The following is a 24,000-nucleotide window of genomic DNA, read 5'->3' on the forward strand; positions in this document are numbered from 1 at the left end:
TAAACAATATGATAACATATATTAAATGTTGTCAATTTTTATTTGAGTGTATTTTTTCACCAAATCCAGTTTCACGCTAAATTGTAAATACAGCATTTTAAAAACAACAAGATTTAATTTGTAAATGATCGTCTATCCTTTCTTCTTGTCCCAACACTCTTGTAAATTTTGGATTTCTCGTTTTGGGCTCCATACTGGTTCCGTCTTGACTGCTTGCTCATTTTCTTGCTGTGTACGTTAAGATCAACATAGGGTGGAACTGGAAATCCAAACGATGATGCCACCTTTGCAAGGTCCAGGGTCTCGACATTGAAAATAGACTTGAGTGAGTGCGATGCATAAGCACGTATGTAGGATTTATACGCTTCTTGGGAGGATTTATGTAGAAAGTAATTCTTCTGTATCAATCTTTCAAGCTGGGTTTGAATATTCGCGATTTTTGACCACGAAAATTCAAACTCACTTACTGGGACTTTAGCATGGCGAAGATAATGCAAGAAACCCAACTCTGAGGGACGTAGGAAAAGAAGAGCATGCCCTCTACCATTTACACCTCTTGCTGTGCGCCCTACTCTATGGATGTATTCTTTTGGGTCATCTGGAGGATCAAACTGGACGATCCAATCGACCTCTGGGATGTCTAATCCTCGCGCTGCAACATCAGTGCAGAGGAGGATTCCTTTATCTGCGTTACAGAACTGGAAAAATGTGGTTGTGCGTTTCGTCTGTTTCTGTCGTCCGTGGATCGACATGCATGGGAGGTCAATGTAGTTTAAAAGCTCATAATGGAACTTTACACTCATGCAGGATGAGAAGAAAACCATCACTTTTTTATCCCTATTTCTTCGCAGAAAAGTAAATAGGACCAAAAACCGTTTTTCTGAAGGACATACAGCGTAACCTTGCTCCAAGCCATCTACAGTTGCCGACTGCTCAGAGTCATCTACTCCCACATAAAGCGGCATCTTTTTCAGCGAAACACGGGCTAGATCCTCAATTTTTTTGGTCTGCGTCGCAGAAAACAGCATTGTTTGTCTCCTCTTTGGAAGAAGACGCACAATCTGTTTCATTTCCTCTTCAAATCCAACCTCCAAGATCCTATCTGCTTCATCTATGATTAAACACTGCAGATTTCGGAACATAAACTCCTGCGTATTCTGAAGGTGATCTAGAAGTCTCCCGGGTGTGGCTACAATAATATTAATCCCATTTCCCAGCTTTTTAGCCTCAGAAGACCGATTACTGCCGCCCATGATCAATCCATAGGTCTGGCAATGGTGTTTCAATAAATCTTGAAGAACCCCATATATCTGCATAGCTAGTTCTCTTGTTGGAGATATAACAATAACTCCAGTTCCATTTCTTGGCATGAATCTTAACTTATACATAAGCTCTATTGCTGGGATAAGGAACGCTAGCGTTTTACCGCTGCCAGTTTTAGCAGCTGCCAAAAGATCTCTACCTTCTAGCAAAGGTGGTATAGATTTAGCCTGTATTTCCATCATGTGACTAAATCCCATATCTTCGATTGCTTTTAAAGTTAAGTCGCTGACACCTAATGTTGCAAGGGACGCAAAAGAAGTATCTACATTTACTGGCGCCGCCATTGTCTTAACTTTTAACTCAGAGCCTGGAGCAGTAGTTACAATTAAATCTGATTTTTTATCATTTTCAGATTTTTCGTTTTCAGATTCTTTGTTTTCGGATTTTTCGTTTTCAGATTTTTTATTCTCAGATTTTTTTTCATTTTTGATTTTTTTGGATTTTTTATCAGTTTTTATTTCTGGAGCCCCCATTTCTTGCTCCTGTACCTCCATTACTGCTCCGTCTTTTTCTGAAGATGGTTCTTCACTTTGTCCATGCAGTGTGGAGTATTCAGTTTCTTCTTTTTCAGCTTTCACAGCCTCAAACATTTTATCCCTCATGCTTTTTAGTTGAGATTGCCTGTCTTTTCGTTTCGCCAATTTTTTCCGGACTTTACGCATATGGTCAGCCATGTTTGGACAAGTTTTTCTACAATTAATCAGAGTATACTAAGTGAATTACTCTTATGCCCTTGGCAACAATTAAATGTCTGAAAAATTGAGCTGTAATTAAGAACAGAAAAGTTAATATCTGTTTATTTTAGGCACAGTCAGTATATGGCATTTCTATTCTATGGAAGTGATGTCATGCAGTGTGACACTCCATGGGACTTCAGATTTTTGGCCAGAGTTAACCCAATCATAACATTATATACCATACATAAAATCTGTTTAATATTGCAATCTGCATTCAATTCAATGTTATTCCTAGGCCTTGTTTCTAATTAACTTTAATAATAAATTATACCTGAACAAGGCGATTTATTTTACAAATATGCGGTCTGTATATTCTCTGTGTATGCCTGAAATACCTTTGTGTTGTACATATAATTTGCTACATAAATTCTGTCTAAATGGTTTACAAACTAGAGTTAAAGGTGCTGTAATTCTGTAAATTTCAACAGAAAGTATTGTTTCGCCTTGCAAGAAAAAAAACGCACGTGAACGTAAGAGGGGATATAGCTTTTCTACGGTCAGAATAAAAGTAATGACTTTTTCGTGCCAACTAAATAACTTCGGATACAAAAATCGCCCTTTAGCATTAAATCTCTTTATATTAAAAAAAAATCGTTTATTCAAATATAATTCGTAAAATAGTGCTTAAATTGCAACTTAATAATAAGACATATATGCACAATACTCCGACACGTAATGCTCACGGCTTGACCGTCTATATTTTGTACTTTCATATTCTGTACGGTGAAACGGTAAGTATTTTAGCAAATATATCGTGTTATATTTGCGTAAAACGTACTAAAATCGTTCGTTAAAACAAAATTGTGTCTAAATTGATCCCCAAGAAAGATTTTTCAGTTAGTCCCAAAGCAGACATATGTACACATAACAACAGCTGTTAAACGGGGGCGCGGGAATTTCGATGTTTTTGTGCGTGGGAGTAGTCTTTTGTTCGCCATCTGCCGTTTTTACACGTTTTTAACCATTTCCAACGATTACAGACAGTTTGTAGTGTGATTTTCTGATACTGTACGACCAGAGAGACTTACGGACCTCGATTTTTGCAGTCAAAATGCCGGTAAGTTATTTTATAATATAGAGAAGTCTAATAGCTCTAAAAAAATCGGTAACGTATATTATTAATGCTTGCAATCGCTGTACGGGCTAATATATCGATTTGCAGTAGTAATATTCTTTTTACTGCAAGCAATTTAAAGAATTTTCTGATTTATTCGTAAAAATTGAATAATTTTCTAAAGTATGCTATTTATATTTTTTGCGAGGTCATAAAATTCTTTCTTTTGCTTGCAGTGAGAAAAACTTAACCATGGACGTAACATTGTCTATGTCATAATGGATATAAACAAAGAATTTGAAACTGTAAGCTGTTCGACACACGGTCATGATGATTCAGCAATAAGTCTGAACGAAAGTTTTGTAAATCTTTCGAATATTTCAAACCTGCAAAGCTCTGGAAGACTTCCAAATCTAAACTGGTCAGTTAAGAAGCAAAAATCTAGTTCCAGGCGGAAAAATCCAGAACCAAGAGAGCCGTGTCGGTACAATTTACGGGGAATTTCAAGTTTTCAAGGGTTTGAGCTGTCCCCCCCTACAAATTCATTTTTACAAAAATCATTTGACTCAAAATCTCTTGAAAATGAGAGTTTTACCAGCAAAGAAAACAAATCAAACCTGTCAAACCACTGCCCTAATATATTAAAACATGTAAAAAAGGAACCTTTATTAAAAGGCACTTCTACACCTAACAGTTCACCATTAAAAGTATTGGAGTTTTCGCCATCAAGGTTTTTGAATACAAGCTCGGAAAATCTTAAAACAGAGGCAGTAGGTTTGGATGTAGTTAGAGAACTCTCTTTCAGCAGTTTTGATGTAGAGGACTCCGGGATCTCGGGATCGGATGGTGACGTAACAGCCCCAATCTCTCCTCCCTCCCTAACTTCCACTCCAAAAGGAAAAAGGTCTCGAAGAAAAGAATCGCTCACCTTTTTGACCCCGGAAAGCTTTTCCTCCCCAGAATTTTCGGGCACAAAACCGCAACCAGATGCAGAAGAGGAGCAGGAGACAATTTAATGAAAACTCCGCTCATACGGCGATTTTTAAATGAATCAACACCTTTGACCCCAACCCCATTCAAATGCCCTGTATCTAAACATGACACTGATGGGGTTAACTGTCTAGGTTGTGAGGATTTTGTTTCTCCAACCCGGAGCTTCTGTTTTAAAAAACCATCCCCTGTAAGCTGTACATGGTCGAGTAATAAACGCAGGCCAATAAACCGCTCACACAGCTCAAAGAAAACAGCTCGAAAAGCGCTGATTTTGGAACAAGAGCCAGAAACGCAGATCTCAGACACATACAGGGTGTCTAGCATGATGAAAATGGCCCCGGAGTCGTCGTTTATGCGCTTGACGCCGAGCATGGGGCATGGTACGAGTGTTCTAGTTGGAGACCAAGCTATAGTTGAGAAACTTCAACAAACAGGAAAAAAATCCGTTTTTCGTACTCGACAGCGAAAAAGTGTGAAACTAGACACACATTGGGTTTCTGTAGCCTGTGGAAAATCAGTAGACCAAAGGACAATGACAGAGGCCGCAAAAAGGTGTTTACGACATCGTACACCTAAGAAATATTTCTGATTTTGTAAATTTTTTTTTTTTTGTAAAATTTACCTTTTAGTGGTGGAATATGCTTAGCTTTTGTAGCATGTATAAAACTGCCAAAACAGTTTTTTTGTCGCCTTTAAATGAACTGCCGCCTAATTTTAGTTTGAAATTTGCCATTTGTACCAGAAATCATTTGATTTTCATTATTGGTTGTCTACACAGTATTAAAATATGTCATGTATAAAGCATTGATTTCTCTAAATATTTTAATTACACTAACACCCCATGATTTTCTGCCTTAACAAAATTTTGTAGAGCTGTAGTGTTTGCAATACATTTACAAACCACTTTTTCAAGTGCTAAAACCTTAAAAAAGTGCTAAAACTTTAAAAATTAAGGTTAAAATAGCATCAAACAGTATTTGAATATGATATTGGCGTGTTTTGGACATTATTTGTGCGTTTTTCTCACTTCACATTTAGATTAAAAGGATCTTATTTGTGTGTATTTTCACCTCACATTTAGATTGTAGTTTGTTACACATATCTTTTATTGTTCTCTTCCTTCCTCGTCTTTGCTTATAGAATAATCTGTTTGTTCTGGAAAGTAGAACGCCCAATTAAATATAGAAGCACCTATATTGAGTATTGTCATGTTTGAACTACATATAAAAGGGTATTCTATTCTACATGGGGTTACAAATAAAAGGGTATTCTATTCTACGGGGGTCATATCACCCAATCAAATGTAGAAGCACCTATATGTGTATTGCTGTATTTAAAGAACAGATAAGAGCAAATGGTATTCTTTTTTAGTGAAACACCATGGGGCCTGAGATTTATGCCATATTTATCTGAGTTAGAGTAATGTTCGTTGATTTTTTTGCCCAAGAACAAAATGTCCTATTAGTATACAGTATAAAATCCAGTATCCTACAGTTAAGTTACAAGTGCCTAACCACTAAGCCATTTCTAGTCTATGTTAGAGTAATAGTCAAACATGTAAGCTGTATTTTATAACCTTGCAGAAGTCTACGAAGGGAAAAGATAAAAAACAAAAGAGAAAAGAGGTAAATTTTTCTGAATCTAAATATTACCATGTAACAATGGATGGTGACACGAAAATAGTGATAGTAGATTGAATATGAATGTAACTTATTTTGCCTTGTATTGTCTGGCAATAATGGTCATTATAACAAGGGTGTTCTGTTTCATACACCTCTTGCCCGCTTACAAGTTACCATATATGTAACTTTGCCACTATTGTTGGCGTATGTGTCCTAGGGCAAGACACTTGAAGAAGATATAAACCCCAGAGTTATAAATAAACTATGTTATTTTATAGGACAGCAAGAAGATTGATGAACACTGGAAACTTGTAGAGGCTGCTAACTATGTAAGTAAATTCTTGTGCATATTGGAGTTGCTTAAACTATAATAAGTTCATACATGGTAACTCGTAATCGGGCACAAGGTTTATGAAACAGAACACCCGTGTTATAATGACTGTCGTTACCCAGCCACACGAAAAAAAGATAAGTTACAAACATAGTTACTTGCAAGCAGGAATGAAGTGTATGAAACAGAAAACCTGTGTTATAACGACTACCATTGCCCTGCCATGCGAGGATAAATAAGTTTAAATCTTTCATATTTTCATTGCAGTTATCAGACCCCCTAGATCAATTGGTCTCCTTCCAAAAATACGACAAGAATGGATTGAATTTATCGTTTTCTTGCATTAAGAAAGCAAACTTAGATGATGAGGTGTTACAGTGGGCATTTAACCTTACAAAATCAAACATGGAAGATCTGTATGTTATTCCTTTGCTATAATTATCCGAATGACAATAAAATATTTTTAAATTACTTACAAAGCAGATAAACATTATGTAACTTGTTTATTCTTGCATAGCGGGACAACCAAAGTCGGTATAACACGGATGTTCTGTTTCATACACCTCGTGCTAGTTTAACTTTGTGGTTAATTGTTTTTTTCTTGTGTGGCTGACAATTTAAACAACCCATTAGTAACCACCGAAATGGAGCAATCGCTGTTACTTAACAACCTCGTGCCCGCTTACAAGTAATCACATATGTAACTTATTTATCCTCGCGTGGCAGGAAAATGACAGTCGTTATAACACGGGTGTTTTGTTTCATACAACTCATGCTTAGGAATTTTGATTACTGTTTTTGCTCCCCACCCAAGAATAATTAAGTTACAACCATTCATTAAATTTCCAGATACACTTCAAGTTGGGGATGGAATGATAAGGAAAAGATGAAAGAATTGACGGACGATAGAATGTGGTTTCTACTGGCTATGGATCAAGATTCAAAACCGGTTGCATTCAGTAGTTTCCGGTTTGATCTGGATTTTGGGGAACCGGTTGTATACTGGTGAAAGTTTTGTGTTTTTTATAAGATGAATGAATTAATGTAACTTATTAATCCTTGGTTGGCGGGGCAACAACAGTCGTTATAACATGGATGTTCTGTTTCAAACACCTCGTGCTAGTTTAACTTTGTAGGTCAGTGGTTCCCAAACTTTTTTTTCACCCGGCGCCACTTGAGCTATTCAAAATGTTTGCGGCGCACTTAGCCAAAGGTCTTAGAAATAAAAACGCATTTTTACAGTTTTATCGTGTATTTTAAGATTAGGCTCGTTTAAGCATATGAAACTTAAGCATATGAAAAGTGTTGTACCACAGTCTGGACATGATTATTGCAAACCGAAAGAAATAATTGGCATTGTTACGTAATATACAAATCTACTGTACAGATAGAAATGCGAAAACAAACTTTTTAAATTTTATTATTGAACAAACACGTTGGATTTTTATATAAAACAACAATTTATATTGCAATAAAATATTAATACAAATCAATTATCTCGACCATGCTAAATTGGAAATGTTTCTGCAAATTTTCACGGCGCACTTGACGAGTTGCGTCGGCGCACTAGTGCGCCGCGGCGCCCACTTTGGGAACCGCGGTTGTAGGTAATTGTTTTTTTCTTGACAATTTAAACAACCCATTAGTAACCACTGGATTGGAGCAATCGCTGTTACTTAACAACAATTGTTTCAACCCAGTGGTCTGTCTAAATGGGCTGTCTGGATTGCTTGTATTAAAAATGAAAAAAAATCCGGTTCCATTTAAATTTCCATTTTCTTTCCAGTTACGAAATACAGCTTGAGATGAAGGTACAAAGAAAAGGATTGGGAAAAATGATGATGCAAATATTACAACTATTTGCTCTCAAGTATGTTTGGTGTTTCGTGTTTTATATAAATGAATGTAACTTGCTTTATCATCGCGAAGTAGGAAAGCGAAACCACTTTTTAAAGATACTTAACACCAATGTCTAATTTTTTTTTTTTATGTTCCTTACTTTAAAATTGCAAAAATTAACCTTTTAAATGAATGAATAAATGAAACTTGATTCATCTTTGCGTGATAGGGCAACCACTGTCCTTATAACACAGGTGTTCTGTTTCATACAGCTCATGCCAGCTTTGAGTTACCAAGTATGTAACTTCGTGGGTTTTAACAAACCCCCCCGTCAAATTTAAACAAGTGGTAATTATTTTAAACATTTTGCGACCACTGGGCTGCAGTAACTACCTATACCTGTGTCTAGCTATATCTAAACAATGTTCAGTAAACTAGTAATAATGTAAACTCATATTTCTCAGAAATCAAATGAGCAAAGTTGTTTCAACTGTTCTGAATTGCAATGAGACTTCAAAAGGTTTTTTCATGGGAAAATTACGGTGAATATGAACTTCAAATGACTTTTATGATGTCATATTTACACAACAATATTCTAAGTAATGGAACTTTAGTGACAGAATAATTCTTGTTATTAAATAAAACTTATTTATCCTTGCATGGTGGGGCAACGACAGACCCCGTGCTGGCTTATGAGTTATTACGTATATAACTTGTAGGTGATTTTTTAATGTATGGCTGACAATTCATTCGTTTATTTATTTAATCATTAAATCATCCAGTTACGAGGTGGATGAAACAAGTCCTGAAGGCGAATGTTATGTCATTTTAAGCAAGAAAACAAAGTCATCGTAAAGACAAGTTACCGCATATTAATTTCATATTTGTTGGAATATGCTACATCTTTTTTCATGTTGTTACATGTTACAAAATACAACTGTTTTGTTTTAAGCCCTCAGTAGAATAAGTGTCAAGTTTTTAATTTTTAATAAAATCTGGTGGTGAATGCAATATACTTTGGCTCTGCTTGTTTGTGTAGACACCTAACAGCTAATAAAAGATACGGGTGTGTATGTCAAAATATTTTGCAGCATTTCAGCAGATTGTTTTGATACAACATGTGTGTCTGATGTATAAGAAGACACCCATGTTATAACTCGAAAGTGAGCATGAGGTGTATGAATACACCATGTGTGTCTGGTGTATAAGAAGATACCCATGTTATAACTCGAAAGTGAGCATGAGCTGTAGGAATACACCATGTGTGTCTGGTGTATAAGAAAACACCCATGTTATAACGCGAAAGTGAGCCATATCATAAACAACAAACTAGTTACAAATAAACAACTTTTAATATACTTTTCATTATTACAAATAAGTTACACCTTATTCAATATTTATACAATGCAGTGAAGCATCAAATTTATGCAAATAATATTGAATTACCGATGTATATTTTAACGTACACCCCTCAATAAAAATAAAATTTACAGACAAAAACATAAATTTACAAAAAAAATATTGGAAATATTTTACTGGCGAATTTTCCTACCATAGAAACTTCTACATTGCATTAATCAGTAAACATTAAAACCAATAAGCTAAATTTGTTTCATAGGAATGTGTGTCTAACTATCTCTGCCTCCCCTGTGTTTTAAAGAGTTTGGTGAATATGTAAAGATCAATTTTTCTGCACGGCATTAATCAGTAAACAATAAACGTAAAATTTAGATTTGTTTTACAAGAATTTGTGTCTGAAAAAATGTGTACATGTTTAAAGAAATGGTATTTCCCTATTATAAAATGTTAGTTCTATTTTTTGTGGGTAAAGTCCCACAGTGAGGCACGCCATGGGTTCAAGGATTTAAGCCAGAGTTAGCACATTACCCCACAAATATTAGATCAGTTTTTAAGCTTGGTGAACTTGAACTGGGGGGCTTGGGATGGGAAAGAGACGAGACGAAATGCGACTTTTATGGGGTCATGATGATACTCAACACGATAGTTGGATAATAGAGTGATCAGAAGTAGTTGTAATTCTTGAATGGAGAATTTCCGACCAGGACACATTCGCATACCAAGTCCAAAAGGTCCAGACATTATAAACCTAATATAAGGCTTGAATTAAAACTTTTTAGAGGGTCTGTTTAAGTGTCTGAATGCGCCATGCAAATGTACTGTTTGCCATGCAAAATAAAGAATAAATACGGGAAATTTTAGATTTTTTTAAAAAAGATTCTTAGGTTTTTGAACGGTTATGTTTAGAAAAAGAGAATGTACTGTTGTGTTAGTTTTTAAAGATTTTAAAAAGAAAAGTTTAAATATAAATATGTTTTTAGATTGTTTCGTACATTTTGAATTACATGCAACAACAGAAAAGGCCTGTACTTATGTAGCATTGTTGAAAAGATTTGTATATTTAAACAGTTTTCAAGTTTATGAAATGATTAAAAAATTAACCATTAATTTTGCTACATTTGGCAATTTGTATTTGATTTTAGTAAAGTTGTAATTATGATGTGGATGTTTAGTGTCCTTGGCAACACACTTAATGGTATTTGCTTTTAAAGTAAGCTTTGTTTAGCAATGTTTATGATTCTGAAATTATTTCATTTCTGCAAGCTTTTTAAACTGTCAAACAAAAAATCAAAACTACACATGCATACAAACTGATAGGCAAGCTAATATTGTAGTCAAGCTCCATTTTCCAGTGAGCTCACTTGTGCTTAAGCAAGACACTGAATGAACTAGTTCTTACTAATGGGTTGTTTAAAGGCATGCATAAAAAAAACGGAAAAAAATCACCCACAAAGTTGCACAAACAGTAAGCGGGCACAATGTGTATGAAACAGAACGCCCCTATTTATAACAACTGTCATTGCGCCGCCACGCGAACATGCAGGGATAAATAAGTTACATTTATTCTATGATTCATAACTTAAAGGCAGGCACGCAGTGTTAAATATGGCACCTATAAGTTATAGCGACTGTCATTGCCCCACCATGCAGGGATAAATAAGTTACATTCAATAATAAGTTCCAGCATAAATCAGTTAATAAGTCACATTCAATTCTCTTACCTTTCTCTTTGTCTTTCCGTCACTGATTTAGTTTCCAACCAACGTTCAGGAATAAAAGTGTTTGGGTCGTCGTAATACTCAGGGTTCCTGCTGTTTACTGTGTTTGATGTGTTCAGAATGTGGGTGCCTAGAATTTATAGTGAATTTTACTTTAGGGTAACATATGGGGTATATTACAGTGAAAGTGAGCATGAGGTGTATAAATACATCATGTGTGTCTGTTGTATAAGACACCCATGTTATAACTCGACAGTGAGCATGAGGTGTATAGAAGACACTTATGTTATAACTCGACAGTGAGCATGAGGTATACTATAGAAGACACCCATGTTATAACTTAACAGTGAGCATGAGGTGTATGAATACACTATGTATGTCTGGCGTGTAAGAAGACTTCCATGTTATAACTCGACAGTGATCATAAGGTGTATAAAACGACACTTATGTTATAATCAACACTAAACAGTGAGCATGAGGTGTATGAATACATCAAGTGTGCCTAGTGTATAAGAAGACACCCATGTTATAACTTCACAGTGAGCATGAGGTGTATAAATACACCGTGTTTCTGGTGTATAAGTAGACACCCATGTTATGACTTCACAGTGAGCATGAGGTGTATAAAAAGACACCCATGTTATGACTTCACAGTGAGCATGAGGTGTATGAATACATCAAGTGTACCTAGTGTATAAGAAGACACCCATGTTATAACTTCACAGTGAGCATAAGGTGTATAAATACACCGTGTGTCTGGTGTATAAGAAGACACCCATGTTATAACTTGGCAGTGATCATGAGGTGTACATTATTATACACATATACATTAAAACACAGATATCTTAACATATCTCACCTGCCGGTATAAGATAACCTGAAAGGACGAGATCTTTCCGAAATCTTCTTGGAGACGAGTTAACAAATGGAAACATACGTTGTGTTTCACGTAGACAGGCTTGTAAGTACTTCATGTTGTGCAATAACTGCAAAAAAATAAGTTCTAAGAATAAATGTAATAGATTAACCTTGTGTGGCCGGTAAAAGACAGTCGCTATAACACGTATAACTTAAAAGGGAGCACAAAGTGTATGAAACAGACCACACAACGACTGCCGTTGCCCTACCTGGCAAAGTCACATTCATTCATTTTTTACAAACAAAATTTTGTTTTTTATACGTTGTTTGTAACTCACAAGCGGGCACGAGGTGTATGAAACAGAACTCCTATGTTATAACAACTGTCAGTGCCCTACCACGCGAGGATAAGATATATATATACAACATTTAGTTTACCTTTCCGTCAATTGTGTCCATTCTATTAACTTCCCTGACTTCTTCTCTAAGTCGTTCTTGCGCTTCTTGGTTAGAAGCGAGAGCATATAAGAGAAATGCAGCACTGTTTGATGTCGTGTCAATACCAGCTACTAAGAACTCAGTCATTAATATCACCTTTTCACTGCAAATAATGTTAACAAATGAATGAATGTAACTTATTTATCTTTGTGTGGTGGGGTAATGACAGTTGCTATATTATGGGTGTTCTGTTTCATACACCTCCTGTCTGCTTACGAGTTACCGCATGTATTGGGGATTAAACTTTTAGTATTTTTTTAATTTTTGGCCAACAATTTAGGGAACCACATGTTGGAAAAATTGTGGTCAAATGTCTCGCCCAAGAACACAGTCATAATCTAGATTCTAGAGGATTTTAATTATAATTAGCTTGTACCGTAAACCTAGTTTCCAGGTCCCTTGTTGAACCCTATCATAGGACCTCACCCATATAGAATAGAATCATAAATTTACTGTTATACTTTATAAATAACTTATATGTGTCAAATAAAACAGTTACCTAGCAAAACACACACACACACACACACATATATATATATTAGTATATATATTTAAAATATGCCTTACCTATCACTAAGACATTGGTTGTGTAGTATGCTACCTTCACTTGATATATCTTTATCCTTAAGTATTCTTAGAATATGTGTTTCAGTGGAATTGTATTGCTCTTGCAACGCTTGCCTTAGTTTCTGATAAAGTTAATAAATCTCAAAATATGAACAATATATGTATATTATATATATTTATATATTGAATTCTTACATTACAATATGTATATGATTTTAACACAAATTTTAGACTGCAAGGTATTAACATATATATATTGGTAATAAAAGATATATATATATATATTGCCCAATTTTTGTCTGTGTTTTGTCTGTTACGTTTTCGTAGCACCAGATCCTTACTGTATTTCTTTACACAAAAATCGTTCAACTCTATAAGCACCAGATAAGATTCGCAGAATTTATTACAGGTATAAATAAATACAGTTTTATATACCTTCATGTCTTTGGTATTCACATATTTCCAGAATGGTAACGCATATAATAATTCTCCCATGGATTGGAAAATCCTTTCATTGCAATTTATCATTTCTTCTATTTCTGTGCATGGCTTTATGTCTAATGCCCCTACATAGCAATGTATTGAATTAAATAAGTGTTAAAATTTAGAATTGATTATGTCTAGAAGTTCAAATCTGCAAAAAGCATCAATGAAATCGACAGTCGTTATAACACGGGTGTTCTGATTCATACACCTCGTGCCAGCTTACAAGTTACTAGACGTTAAAAATTTGTGGTGAGTATTCATTGTTTTTTAATGTATGGCTCATAATTTAGACAAATGGTGGCAGCGTCGAGTCTTGAATCGGTAACCTCTTGGCTAGAGGCAAACGCGCTAACCAATGTCGTGCCAACCACACGTTTTCCACAAAGACCCAAACAAAAAAATGAATTATTAAAAAAGTAGTTTTTTTATCCTTTATTTTAAGTGACCCAATAAATCAAATAAAAATAAAATTAATCAACAAACAAAACTTACCCAGCCGTCTTTTCAAAGTAAAAACGCCTGCTCCTTCAAAGGACCAACGGTTTAATGCTTTTCCAAAATTCGGAACCTAAAATTAACGTTTTAAATCTCATACTGCATAAAAGTGCGAGTTTTTGGTCCAAAAGTTAGTGAAGTGCTTTTCTTCTATCGATCAAAACAAATAAACGCACATGTGCGTCTCATTTGTTATCTCTATTTTTAAAAGCCGGGAATTTGTAAACTGAACTAAAAAATAGTTTAATATCCTCACTTGGCGGGGCAACCATAGTCGTTATAACACGGGTGTTTTGTTTCATACACTTCGTGCTTGCTTAACAGTTACAACATATATAACTTTGTGAGTGTATGTAACGTATTTTGTTAAAAAAAAACGAGTTTTCTAACGAAGTACAAGCATGTAATCTAATTTTACCCAAATCACCTCATTCTTTTCGTCCATGTTTCGGTCAATAAACTTTAAGAAATCTTTGGACACATTCCTATGCGCTTCCGCGTATTTCCACACCGCCGTGTTTTGGAGAAAGTGTTGATTCACGATTTGGCGGACCTGGTGTGGTTGGGGAGTAGTTTAGCAATGGTTTATAACTTCTAACCCAGAGGTTTGTGTTTTAGGCTCGTCGCTGCTACCATAATCTACCTATTTATTCATTTACTCATTCACTCTTATTCGTTTACTTACCCTCCACCAATCTTCCCCATTAGAATTAGTCAAGCCGTGGTACTCGTTCCGTTCATCTCGTATTTTTGCTACAGGACCCAGCGGGTCACGAAACGGGCATCTCTCCTCGTTACGAAACATAATTTCTGTGTTCTGGGGCGAAGACGTGAACACCATCGTTTCAGTGACTCCTATGTTTAATTAAAATAGAAAAGTTACTATACGGTTTAAATAAAGCAGTTTTTTGCCTTGTAGTTTGGTTAACATAATACCACAATCTTTATTTATCTTTTTGAATACAGAAACTAAGATCAGATTAATTAAAACAACAAAGAGAAGGGAATTAACAGCAAAACGACAGTCGGAAAACCAATTTTCGAGTAAAAACTACTTGAGAAAAAATAACAGAACACCCGTGTTATAACGAATGTCGTTTCTCCGCCACGCGAGGATATAAGTTACATTCATTCATTCATTCATTCATTCATTCATTCATTCATTCATTCATTCATTCATTTATAACTCGTAAGTGAGCACGAAGTATGTAAAACAGAACACCCGTGTTATAACGACTGTCATTGCGCGCCACTAATTTATCACGAGGATAAATTAGTTACATTCATTCATTCATTCATATACCTGGCAAAATGTTCTCTTTATAAATCGGTCCCAATTCCTTATGCCTTTCAATCCAGTGTTCACCGACGTACGAAGGGTTAAAGTTGTTTAAAGGCGTATATTCCAATGCAGTACCAATAACTGGGTAACTGTTTGGTTCTGGTACAGCCTCAAACGGCTTGGCGTATGATAAATCTAAAAATTAAGTCAAGTTTAATAATATGCTACATGGAAAGTTAAGTTATATATATATATGTGTGTGTGTAAGCAGGTATACAGTGTTTGAAATAGAACACCCGTGTTATAACGACTGTCGTTTCCCCGCCACGCGAGGATAAATATAAGTGAATGAATGAATGAATGAATGTAACTTACTTTATCCTCGCGTGGCCGGAAAACGACAGTCGTTATAACACGGGTGTGCACCTCGCGCCAGCTTACGAGTTACCAAGTATGTTACTTTTGTGGATGATTATTTTTTTTGGATTTTTTGACACATACGCCCACAATGGTAGCAGCGACGAGCCTTGAATCCATTACCTCTGGGTTAGAGGCAGGCGCGCTAACCACTACGCCACGGCGCCGGAAGTGTCATTTAATCATTCATTTATTTATACAACAACTGTCTTTTTATATGTATATGTATATATATATATATATATATATATATATATATATACGTGTGAGCGGGCAGGACGTGTTTGAAATAGAACACCAGTGTTATAACGAAAAACAAGTTACATTCATCCGTCCATTCATTTATTGTACCTTCTTGCGACGCCTTTTTACTCCATGCTGCTCTCTGGTGGGCGGGGCAAGTCGAAACAAACCTCACAAGAGCTGGAAACGGAAATCGTGCGATCGCTTTCATATTTCAACAAAAAGTTATAACACAAATCTGCATCAAAAAATACATTAAATAGTAAACAAAGAGTTTTTACAGAATTATACAACCGTATTGTCCTGACTATTAAAAGAACGTTGTTAATTGTTTAAAACCCGATTACGAAATATGGGATATTACGTGCTAACGGATCCATCTTACTCCATACTACTATATAACTACAACATGTAAACTTAAATACATTCTACTGCCTTAATAAACTGTATAATCCTATTTTTCGCACCGTATTTACCTTTTACCCTATAGCCTGGACGCATGTCGCTCGAACTGATAACAATTTGTAATTTGCTTGTTCATTTACCAACTAATGTCCCCTATACCTTTACCTTATGACGTATTGTATTGCAATAATACGTCATATACCATTTCCGCTCATGCGCGTCGATGCAATTTCGCTGCGTAATATCACTTGCATAACATGCTACTTTATTCGTATAAATATATTTAAATGTTATAAACATAATGCGAATTCCCATTTTTACAACCGCGTTCTTTTAACTGACACTCTTTCTCACACCTTTAACCTAACGCGTGTTGGTCGTTTCTCTGCTATTTAGCTTCTCTTCGTTGCTTAAATATTTAGTAAGATGGGGTAAGATAAAACTTGTTTTCATTTTTTTATCGTCTCATTTGGTAGTAAACAAGGGGATACTTAGAAAGTTATATAACCGTATCCGCACGACTCTAAAAGAGCGTTGTTAATTGTTTAAAACACGATCAGGATATATTGAATTTAGGAGCTAACAGTATCCCATCTTACCCCACAGTACTAAAAAAAACTATATAGTAGGGTGGGGAAGATAGGACACCTTTTCATTCTATTTTCTCGTCTCAATTGGTATATAGTAAACAAAAAACATTCAAAGAATTATAAAACCCTATCCTCACGACTACCATAGACCGTTGTCAATTGTTAAAAACACGATCAGGATATTTGGACATTATGTGCTAAAGCCTAAAGATGTCCCGTCTTCCCCGCCCTACTATATTATTTTTTAACTGAACTCAATATAGCACAATACATCTAATACTGCAACTAACGAATACCGAATCCCTTATGTATAACAGCGACTCAATTTCTTATAATGTTTCTACCATTTAAGGTGTGTGTTTAACCCTCTACAATTACAATTACGTAATTACTTATGGAAGCATACGCATATTGAAACGACATCGGTATTACCTGACCAAGAAAAAGATAAACAATTTATCACCCCGCGTTTATTTCGACAAAATGCACCGGACGCGATCTCTTGCATTGTTACTCTTATGTAGCAATAAAGCATTGTTTGTTTGAATGTGCGCACATTATGACGTCATACTACGCAACAATGGTAACTCCTGTGACGTAATAAATGCTGCATATTTCGTTGCCATGATGCAAGTATTCACCCCAGGATTTTGTTAATGGGAAATGTTGTACATTCTGACACCGCATAAGATTACTAATATAACTAATTATAGAAATTAACGCATATATTTCGACTATTTCCTCAGTAATGTTACATAACTAAGTATAAGTTCACTTTAGTTGGGTTCAGCAGACGCTTTTTAACCGGCCTTTATCCCTACACTTTTATAATTGACCCATTTTTATCCATAATAACATGTCTTAACGACTGTCTTTTTGCTGTTGATTTATTTCTCATATTCGCTTCTCTGGTATTTTTTTATCTTTTTTATCTTTTCAAAGAATTAATATATAAAGGTAATGTTAGATTATACCGTCTTTTATGAAGTTTGCCGTAAACAGATGCAGAAAAACTAATTTTGTACTTCTATTTTAGCTATAATGGGCGTGTTAGAACGACTGACGTTTTACCGTTACTTTCCATATTTTCGCTTTTCTACTAAACTTTTCCAATTTTCGTTAAATAAATTCATTTGTTCATTCACTCTTACATATTGTAGGGTGGGGGAAGATGAGACACCTCATCTAATTGTCCTAATTTAACAACGGTCTATGCTGGGACACCCGAGGATACGTTTTTTTAAATTTATTGAGCGTTCTTTGTGTACTACCAAATGGGACGTGAAAAAATATAAATAGGTGTCCCATCTTCCCCCATCCTACTATACATACATACACACATCTATCCTTTTATATTCATTCATTCACTCATACAATTTCTCTGTATAAAAAACACTAAACTGGCTTTCCATTTCAAAATATCTAGTATTAACTCTCTCAAAATTAACTAAAACCAAAATACCGTCTTAAATTTCACCGGAAATATAACGCCTATAACGGTATACAGAAGAAGCATAGTTATACAATTTTACTACGGATCCGGAAATACAGAGGAAATTACGTCATTATATGTGACGTAGTGGATCATTCATAGAAATTAATGAAAATATTTACATGTGGTAGGTTATCTTATACTGGAAAGTAGTTTTATGTTTTTCGCAAAGAGCCTTATAATATTACATGTGTTTTCTTTTTAGTTTGCGCGCACTTTTTTGTCACTTCCGGCGCTGTAGCATATAATGTGTGGGCGTATGTGTCTTTGGGTAAGACACCTAACAACAATTGCTCCAACCTATTTATGGGTTGTTTAAATGGTCATACATAAAAAGTCAAAACATACATCAAGTTACATACGTATAGTAACTCGTAAGCGGGCACTCGGTGTATAAAACAGAACACTCGTCGTATAACGACTGTTGTTTACCGTTATTCCCGTTTCATATACACTTTGTTCCATACACCTTGTGCCTACTTACGAATTACCATGTATGTAACTCTATAGGTGATTATTTTTGGGAAACATTGTTTATAATCAATGGCTAATTTTGATAACGGAATGGTAGCAGCGATTTTCTTAAACCCACCACTGTGACGTCACGAAACTATGACGTTATCGCATATATACGTATCCCCTAAACTGCTGAATGATATAACACCCCTGCGTATACCCCCCGTGAATAGATAAGGTAACCTAAACTAAAAACAATATCTTATACCTCCCAATGTAGATAGATAATAAGTACACGCGCTATACCTCCCAACTACAACTACACATATATAGTTTACGACTTTGTTGAGTAACAGCTACCATTTTCTGAGAATTTTTAACGATATGGTTTACAATTTACATTGGTTCTGCCTGCTTTTAGTTTTCGCGACGAAATCAAGATGCCGAATTCCGTTATCGTCTGATTTTTGGTACGAAAGGGATCAGAGCTTAAACGTAAGTAATATATAAATTAAGTTGGGGTAAGATGGTTCATGCTTTCATTTTTTATCGTCCCATTTTAGTAGTAAACGAAAAATATTTACAGAATTATATAACCGTAGCGCGATTCTATAAAAAAAAGGGTTGTTGCTTGTTGAAACACGATTTGGAAATAGTGGATATTATCTGCTAACGGTATTCATCTTACCCTACACTAAATATTTATTATTAATTATTGGTTTACACTATACTTTATTTTTTATATGCTTTATGCGGGGGGGTTGTATAGGCACGTATACGTTATGTACTATGTGATATTTCGTGGAAATTGACTGCATTTCATTCGTTTACATTATCAGTGTACGTGATTCTTAGCAGCATTTAGTTATTAGATTACTACACATAGTACTTCGTTGTAAGCTATGCCGTGAACTTATTATATAGTAGGCTGGGGGAAGATTTCATTACTTTTTCTCCGTCCCATTTGGTAGTACACAAAGAATATTCAAACATTTATAATAACCGTATCCCCACGACTCTCATAGACCCTTGGTAATTGTTTAAAATAGGACCAGAATACTTGGATATTATGTGCTAAAGGTGTCCCATCTTTTCCAAGCCTACTAAATTGCTAATTCAATATAAATCAATAAAACTTATTTATCCTCGCGTGACCGGGTTAACTCGTATAGTTATAAACATGGCGAACTATTGCATACAAAATATGGTGACTTCATACACCTCGTGCTCACTTACAAGTTACCAAGAAAACTTTGCACAAACGCAATTTTTTCGAATGATGAGAAAACTAAAACTTTTACCAAAACAAAATATATAATTATCTGAAATAAGTACTGCGTTTTGTTTTCCGCTAAAATGACACGCTAAAATCTACTAAAATTCGATACGCTTAACACAACGCATATCTTATAGTATAACGATCTGTAAAAACAAGCTATTTCCGTACGTTGTTGCTAAAATACCACGAAAATTTGCTGTTGACTATCCGTACAATGCAGGTGTAGAAGCGATTTGTATATGTGGCGTGTCTAATAGTCAACAACAACAACAACAACGAAGAATATTTCTTAGAAAATACACGAGGTTATCTAGTGTACATGCTTAAATGTAAACACAAGTCTATACAGTCAAAAGGTTATAAATTAAGTTTGCTTTATAGTAGGGGGGATATACGCCTTGCTGCATATAAAGTTAACTCATAAAATATATAGTAGGGTGGGGAAGATGGGACACCTTCAGAACATAATGTTCAGGTATTCTGATTATGATTTAAACACTCAAAAGCCGTCTATGGGAGTCGTCGGGAAACGGTTTTATAATTCTTTAAATGTCTTTTGTTTACCAACAAATAGGACAAGAAAATAAAATGAAGAGGTGTCCCATCTTCCCCCACGCTATATATACAAAATGTCAAATGTGTAATAGACTCTTAACAACGGTCCATGGGAGTCGTGAGGTTATGGTTTTAGAATTCTTTGAATGTTCTGTGTTTACTATCAAATGGGACGATATAAGAAAATGAAATCATGTATTGTCTTTCCCCACCCTACTATACAATATACAAAGTACAGTTGCATAAAAATAAATCCTATTTTATTACAGAGTTCTCTTGGTTTCTGCTTGATGGAAAAAATATTTGGATATGAGAATATAACGGGACGTTGCGTGCTCGCTGAAAACAACGCGCAGAGATGGTGCGCCAGTCAGCATGGAAGGTATAGTAGGGTGGGGTAGCATAACGGGGCTCATCTTGATTCTATTTTGTCGTCACATTTAGGGAAACGACAATGGTTATAACACGGGAGGTCTGTTTTATCAAAGTATACTGAAGTCACTTCAGTATACTATGGTTTCATGCTTAATTACCAGTTGTCACATATGTATCTTTATGAATGATAAATTATTTTGACAGTGAGCATGAGGTATATAGCAATTCGTATTTAAATATTACCGCTAAAACCAACCTTTATACGTTTCTAACCGTTTAAAATTGTTGCTTAGCCCCAAAGCTACAATTCATCAGAAAAATAATAAGTTCTGTCCAGCGATCCAATTCCAACACCAACTGCAAGGTACTAACTAACTAACTGTTAATTCTATTTATCAATTTTAACTCAACAGTGAGCATGAGGTGTATGAATACACCATGTGTGTCTGGTGTATAAGAAGACACCCATGTTATAACTCGACAGTGAACATGAGGTGTATGAATACACCATGTTTGTCTGGTGTATATAGGAAGACACCCATGGTAAAACGTAACAGTGAGCACGAGGTGTACGAATACACCATGTGTGCCTGGTGGTAACGAGGACACTTATGTTAAAACTCAGCAGTGAGCATGAGGTGTATGAATACACCATGTGTGTCTGATGTATAAAAATACACCCCTGTTATAACTTAACAGGAGTTTACAAATACACCATGTGCATATGTCCTGCATATAAGCCCCTTAACAATTTAGATCTAATTTATTTTCAAATTTTCTTTTCAGCAATTGCTTACAACAGACGTCGAGTACCTTGCTATCTATACATCAGACTAAGAAGAAAAGAACAAGGTGTCTGTACAACACACACTCATCACCCAGGCTTTATGTGCCTGGGTGCAAATTTAACAGAAATTGGACACCCAGGCTGCAAACATCTGTTTAAACCACAATTATTTACAAACAATGCTAATTCTAACTTGCTGTATAGCAATATGTTGGTGTATATATGCGCACTGCCAAGCTTTTGGCTGCTGTTTTGGAGTATGTGAATTTTAACGATCATTTTAAAGACTTCAACATTTTTTTAAAGAATTAAAACCATATTCGAAAATTATAAGACGGTTGGGTAAAATGGAATATGTAAAATACGAATAGAAAAATGCGATTTAGGTGCGAATTTTATTCCATCTTTCCCCACAGTACTATATATACAAATGTGCCTTTTTAAAACTGCCAAAGCTATAATCTTTAAGCGTATATTGTAAACCCTATTTATTGTACGATTCCCAGCATTAAAATTAAAATACGATTTAGGTATCTACATTGTCTTAAAATTTTTCTTTTTTCGTACATATTAATGTGTCAGGTATTGGATCAAAATCCCTACATATTAATGTGTCAGGTATTGGATCAACTCTGGCCTAAATCCCAGATCCCTAGGCGTGCCTTGCTGTAGGACCTCACCCATATATAGTAAAAATGTGCTAAGTAACGTTTTGTGTGTATTATGTTATGTCGTTATAATTCAAACTGCGATATCATCTGAGTAATTGTAAATACATCTTCGGTTATTGAAACATATGCACGTTCTATTACTATCAGATTCTTTATATAGAGATTTTATTTAAACAAGGGACTGACGATGCCGTTTAGGCGAAATATATAACTTTTATTTATGAATTGGTTAAACTTAATTTTTGTCTATCACGTTTTCGTAGCATTAGATCCTTGTTCGATTTCTTTTAATCGTATTCACAAGAAGCGAAAATTTTCAGCTAAATAGAAAATATTCACCCACAAAGTTAGATATGTGGTAACTTGTATAAGCATGCACGAGGTGTATAAAACAGCACACCCGTGTTATATAGTAGGGTGCGGGAAGATGGGACACATTTTCGTTCAATTTTTTCTCTTTTGGTAGTAAACAAAGAACATTCAAAGAATTATAAAACTGTATCCCCATAACTACCATAGACCGTTCTTAATTGTTTAAAACTTGATCAGGATATTTGGATATTAAGTGCTAAAGGTGTCCCATCTTCCCCCACAGTACTATAACTATGTTCGTTACTAGAATAATTTGGAAAAAGCAAAACGACGTTTGCTACAGGTTCAAAATGATAAAACTTATAAATATAAATATATAGCATGAAATGTTTTGTTCAAAACAGCTGTTAAAAACATCTATTTAACCCAAGAACCTATACACTTATTAAGTTTTGCGTAACGTTGCAAAATCCGTATCATTTTTTAAGCCCAAATATAAACGTATTAGTATTTAGGCCATGTTACAATTAACCTGTGAATTGCTTATGTAGGCCGTCAGCGGGTTTCGCTAAAATGCGACCATGTTTTGAGTTTGAATGCATATATAGGTAACCTACTGTTTACTATAAGCATACGGGTTAAAGGTCTGTGCCGGTACAGGTTTTAATTTAAAGTTTTTAAAGCGCTTATGTTTATGCCACGCAGAATGTAGGGTCTTATCTCATTCGTTTCGCGGTTTTACAGGAATAGTGTTCGAGTTGGCCGCTCATGTAGAAATACCTGAGGACGAGCTAGAATTGGGGTCAAGGCTATAAACCCTATGCTTTGTATGTATATAATTGTTTACCGGTTTCAGCCGTTCGCTTGATCGGCCATCTTGAAATTTCTAAAGGTTAAAAATTAGGGTCAAGGCTACACGAGTTACCACCCCTTTTGCTTTAAACCATAGTATACTGAAGTGAGTATACTATGGTTACTGTTCGACGAAGATTTACCGCCCCTACACGAGTTACCGCCCCTGTAAGCTCCGGCCTTTTGCCACAGAGTTAGATAGCGTGTTGATAATGGAATAGTGATGTTGTTTGGATACCAGGAAAAAGTTAGTTATTGCTAGCATAGGAGTATAGTATTTAGGTTTGAATTTGCATACAATATGAGTAAAATATAAGATTTCTGTACTGTTTTCTGGGCAAATATTTCTAATTTTTTGACGTTTAGGAAAAATATTTAAAATAAATTGTAAAAAAACATGATAA

General features: G+C 35.2%; 5 protein-coding genes across 9 annotated transcripts in view; 2 read left to right on the plus strand and 3 right to left on the minus strand.

Annotated features, from left to right (window-relative positions):
• LOC101242471 overlaps positions 1-24,000 on the minus strand; it is a 357,398-nt gene that overhangs the window by 82,861 nt on the left and 250,537 nt on the right. The gene's annotated exons all lie outside the window — the stretch shown is intronic.
• Positions 22-2,193, minus strand: LOC100175182 (ATP-dependent RNA helicase HAS1-like). The gene has a single exon (XM_018814595.2). The coding sequence runs from the start codon at positions 1,995-1,997 to the stop codon at positions 114-116; it is 1,884 nt and encodes a 627-aa protein (XP_018670140.1). The 5' UTR covers positions 1,998-2,193; the 3' UTR covers positions 22-113.
• On the plus strand, positions 2,901-8,914 carry LOC100185371 (N-alpha-acetyltransferase 40). Of its 3 annotated transcripts, XM_002121645.5 has the most exons (8): positions 2,901-3,117; positions 5,691-5,732; positions 6,008-6,058; positions 6,328-6,476; positions 6,910-7,065; positions 7,847-7,930; positions 8,364-8,441; positions 8,682-8,914. In XM_002121645.5, exons 1-8 carry the CDS (start codon positions 3,112-3,114, stop codon positions 8,752-8,754), a joined length of 639 nt encoding a protein of 212 aa, XP_002121681.2. In that variant the 5' UTR covers positions 2,901-3,111; the 3' UTR covers positions 8,755-8,914. The 3 variants fall into 3 exon arrangements, with proteins under 3 accessions (XP_002121681.2, XP_026693187.1, XP_009860634.1); XM_026837386.1 differs by lacking the exon at positions 5,691-5,732 and having other exon boundaries at positions 2,902-3,117; XM_009862332.2 differs by lacking the exons at positions 5,691-5,732; positions 6,008-6,058; positions 6,328-6,476; ... (2 more) ...; positions 8,364-8,441; positions 8,682-8,914 and adding an exon at positions 3,351-5,303 and having other exon boundaries at positions 2,930-3,117.
• LOC100186897 (cytochrome P450 10-like) lies at positions 4,706-16,055 on the minus strand. Of its 2 annotated transcripts, none has more exons than XM_026837378.1 (11): positions 15,931-16,055; positions 15,184-15,357; positions 14,566-14,735; positions 14,308-14,433; positions 13,878-13,953; positions 13,335-13,465; positions 12,900-13,021; positions 12,273-12,435; positions 11,836-11,962; positions 10,980-11,106; positions 4,706-5,262 (listed from the first exon to the last, which is right to left on the minus strand). In XM_026837378.1, the coding sequence occupies exons 1-11, from the start codon at positions 16,031-16,033 to the stop codon at positions 5,142-5,144; spliced, it is 1,440 nt and encodes a 479-aa protein (XP_026693179.1). In that variant the 5' UTR covers positions 16,034-16,055; the 3' UTR covers positions 4,706-5,141. The 2 variants fall into 2 exon arrangements, with proteins under 2 accessions (XP_026693179.1, XP_002120041.3); XM_002120005.5 differs by lacking the exon at positions 4,706-5,262 and adding an exon at positions 9,233-10,006.
• On the plus strand, positions 19,078-22,558 carry LOC101242801. Its single transcript, XM_004226771.4, has 4 exons — positions 19,078-19,260; positions 20,869-20,981; positions 21,268-21,338; positions 21,761-22,558. The coding sequence occupies exons 1-4, from the start codon at positions 19,150-19,152 to the stop codon at positions 22,024-22,026; spliced, it is 561 nt and encodes a 186-aa protein (XP_004226819.1). The 5' UTR covers positions 19,078-19,149; the 3' UTR covers positions 22,027-22,558.

This window comes from Ciona intestinalis, chromosome 13 (genome assembly GCF_000224145.3).
Source record: "Ciona intestinalis chromosome 13, KH, whole genome shotgun sequence".
Taxonomy (NCBI): Eukaryota; Metazoa; Chordata; class Ascidiacea; order Phlebobranchia; family Cionidae; genus Ciona; species Ciona intestinalis.

Bases quoted from the DNA above. Each gene is read 5' to 3' on its own strand.
- LOC100175182 (XM_018814595.2), bottom strand. From the start codon at position 1,997: ATGGCTGACCATATGCGTAAAGTCCGGAAAAAATTGGCGAAACGAAAA.
- LOC100185371 (XM_009862332.2), top strand. From the start codon at position 3,393: ATGGATATAAACAAAGAATTTGAAACTGTAAGCTGTTCGACACACGGT.
- LOC100186897 (XM_002120005.5), bottom strand. From the start codon at position 16,033: ATGAAAGCGATCGCACGATTTCCGTTTCCAGCTCTTGTGAGGTTTGTT. The intron at 15,358-15,930 runs GTACAATAAATG...CTTAATTTTTAG, and splicing joins TAAAAAGGCGTCGCAAGAAG to ATTTATCATACGCCAAGCCG. The intron at 14,434-14,565 runs GTAAGTAAACGA...CAACCACACCAG, and splicing joins ATGGGGAAGATTGGTGGAGG to GTCCGCCAAATCGTGAATCA.
- LOC101242801 (XM_004226771.4), top strand. From the start codon at position 19,150: ATGGTTTACAATTTACATTGGTTCTGCCTGCTTTTAGTTTTCGCGACG. The intron at 19,261-20,868 runs GTAAGTAATATA...ATTTTATTACAG, and splicing joins AAAGGGATCAGAGCTTAAAC to AGTTCTCTTGGTTTCTGCTT. The intron at 21,339-21,760 runs GTACTAACTAAC...TTTTCTTTTCAG, and splicing joins ATTCCAACACCAACTGCAAG to CAATTGCTTACAACAGACGT.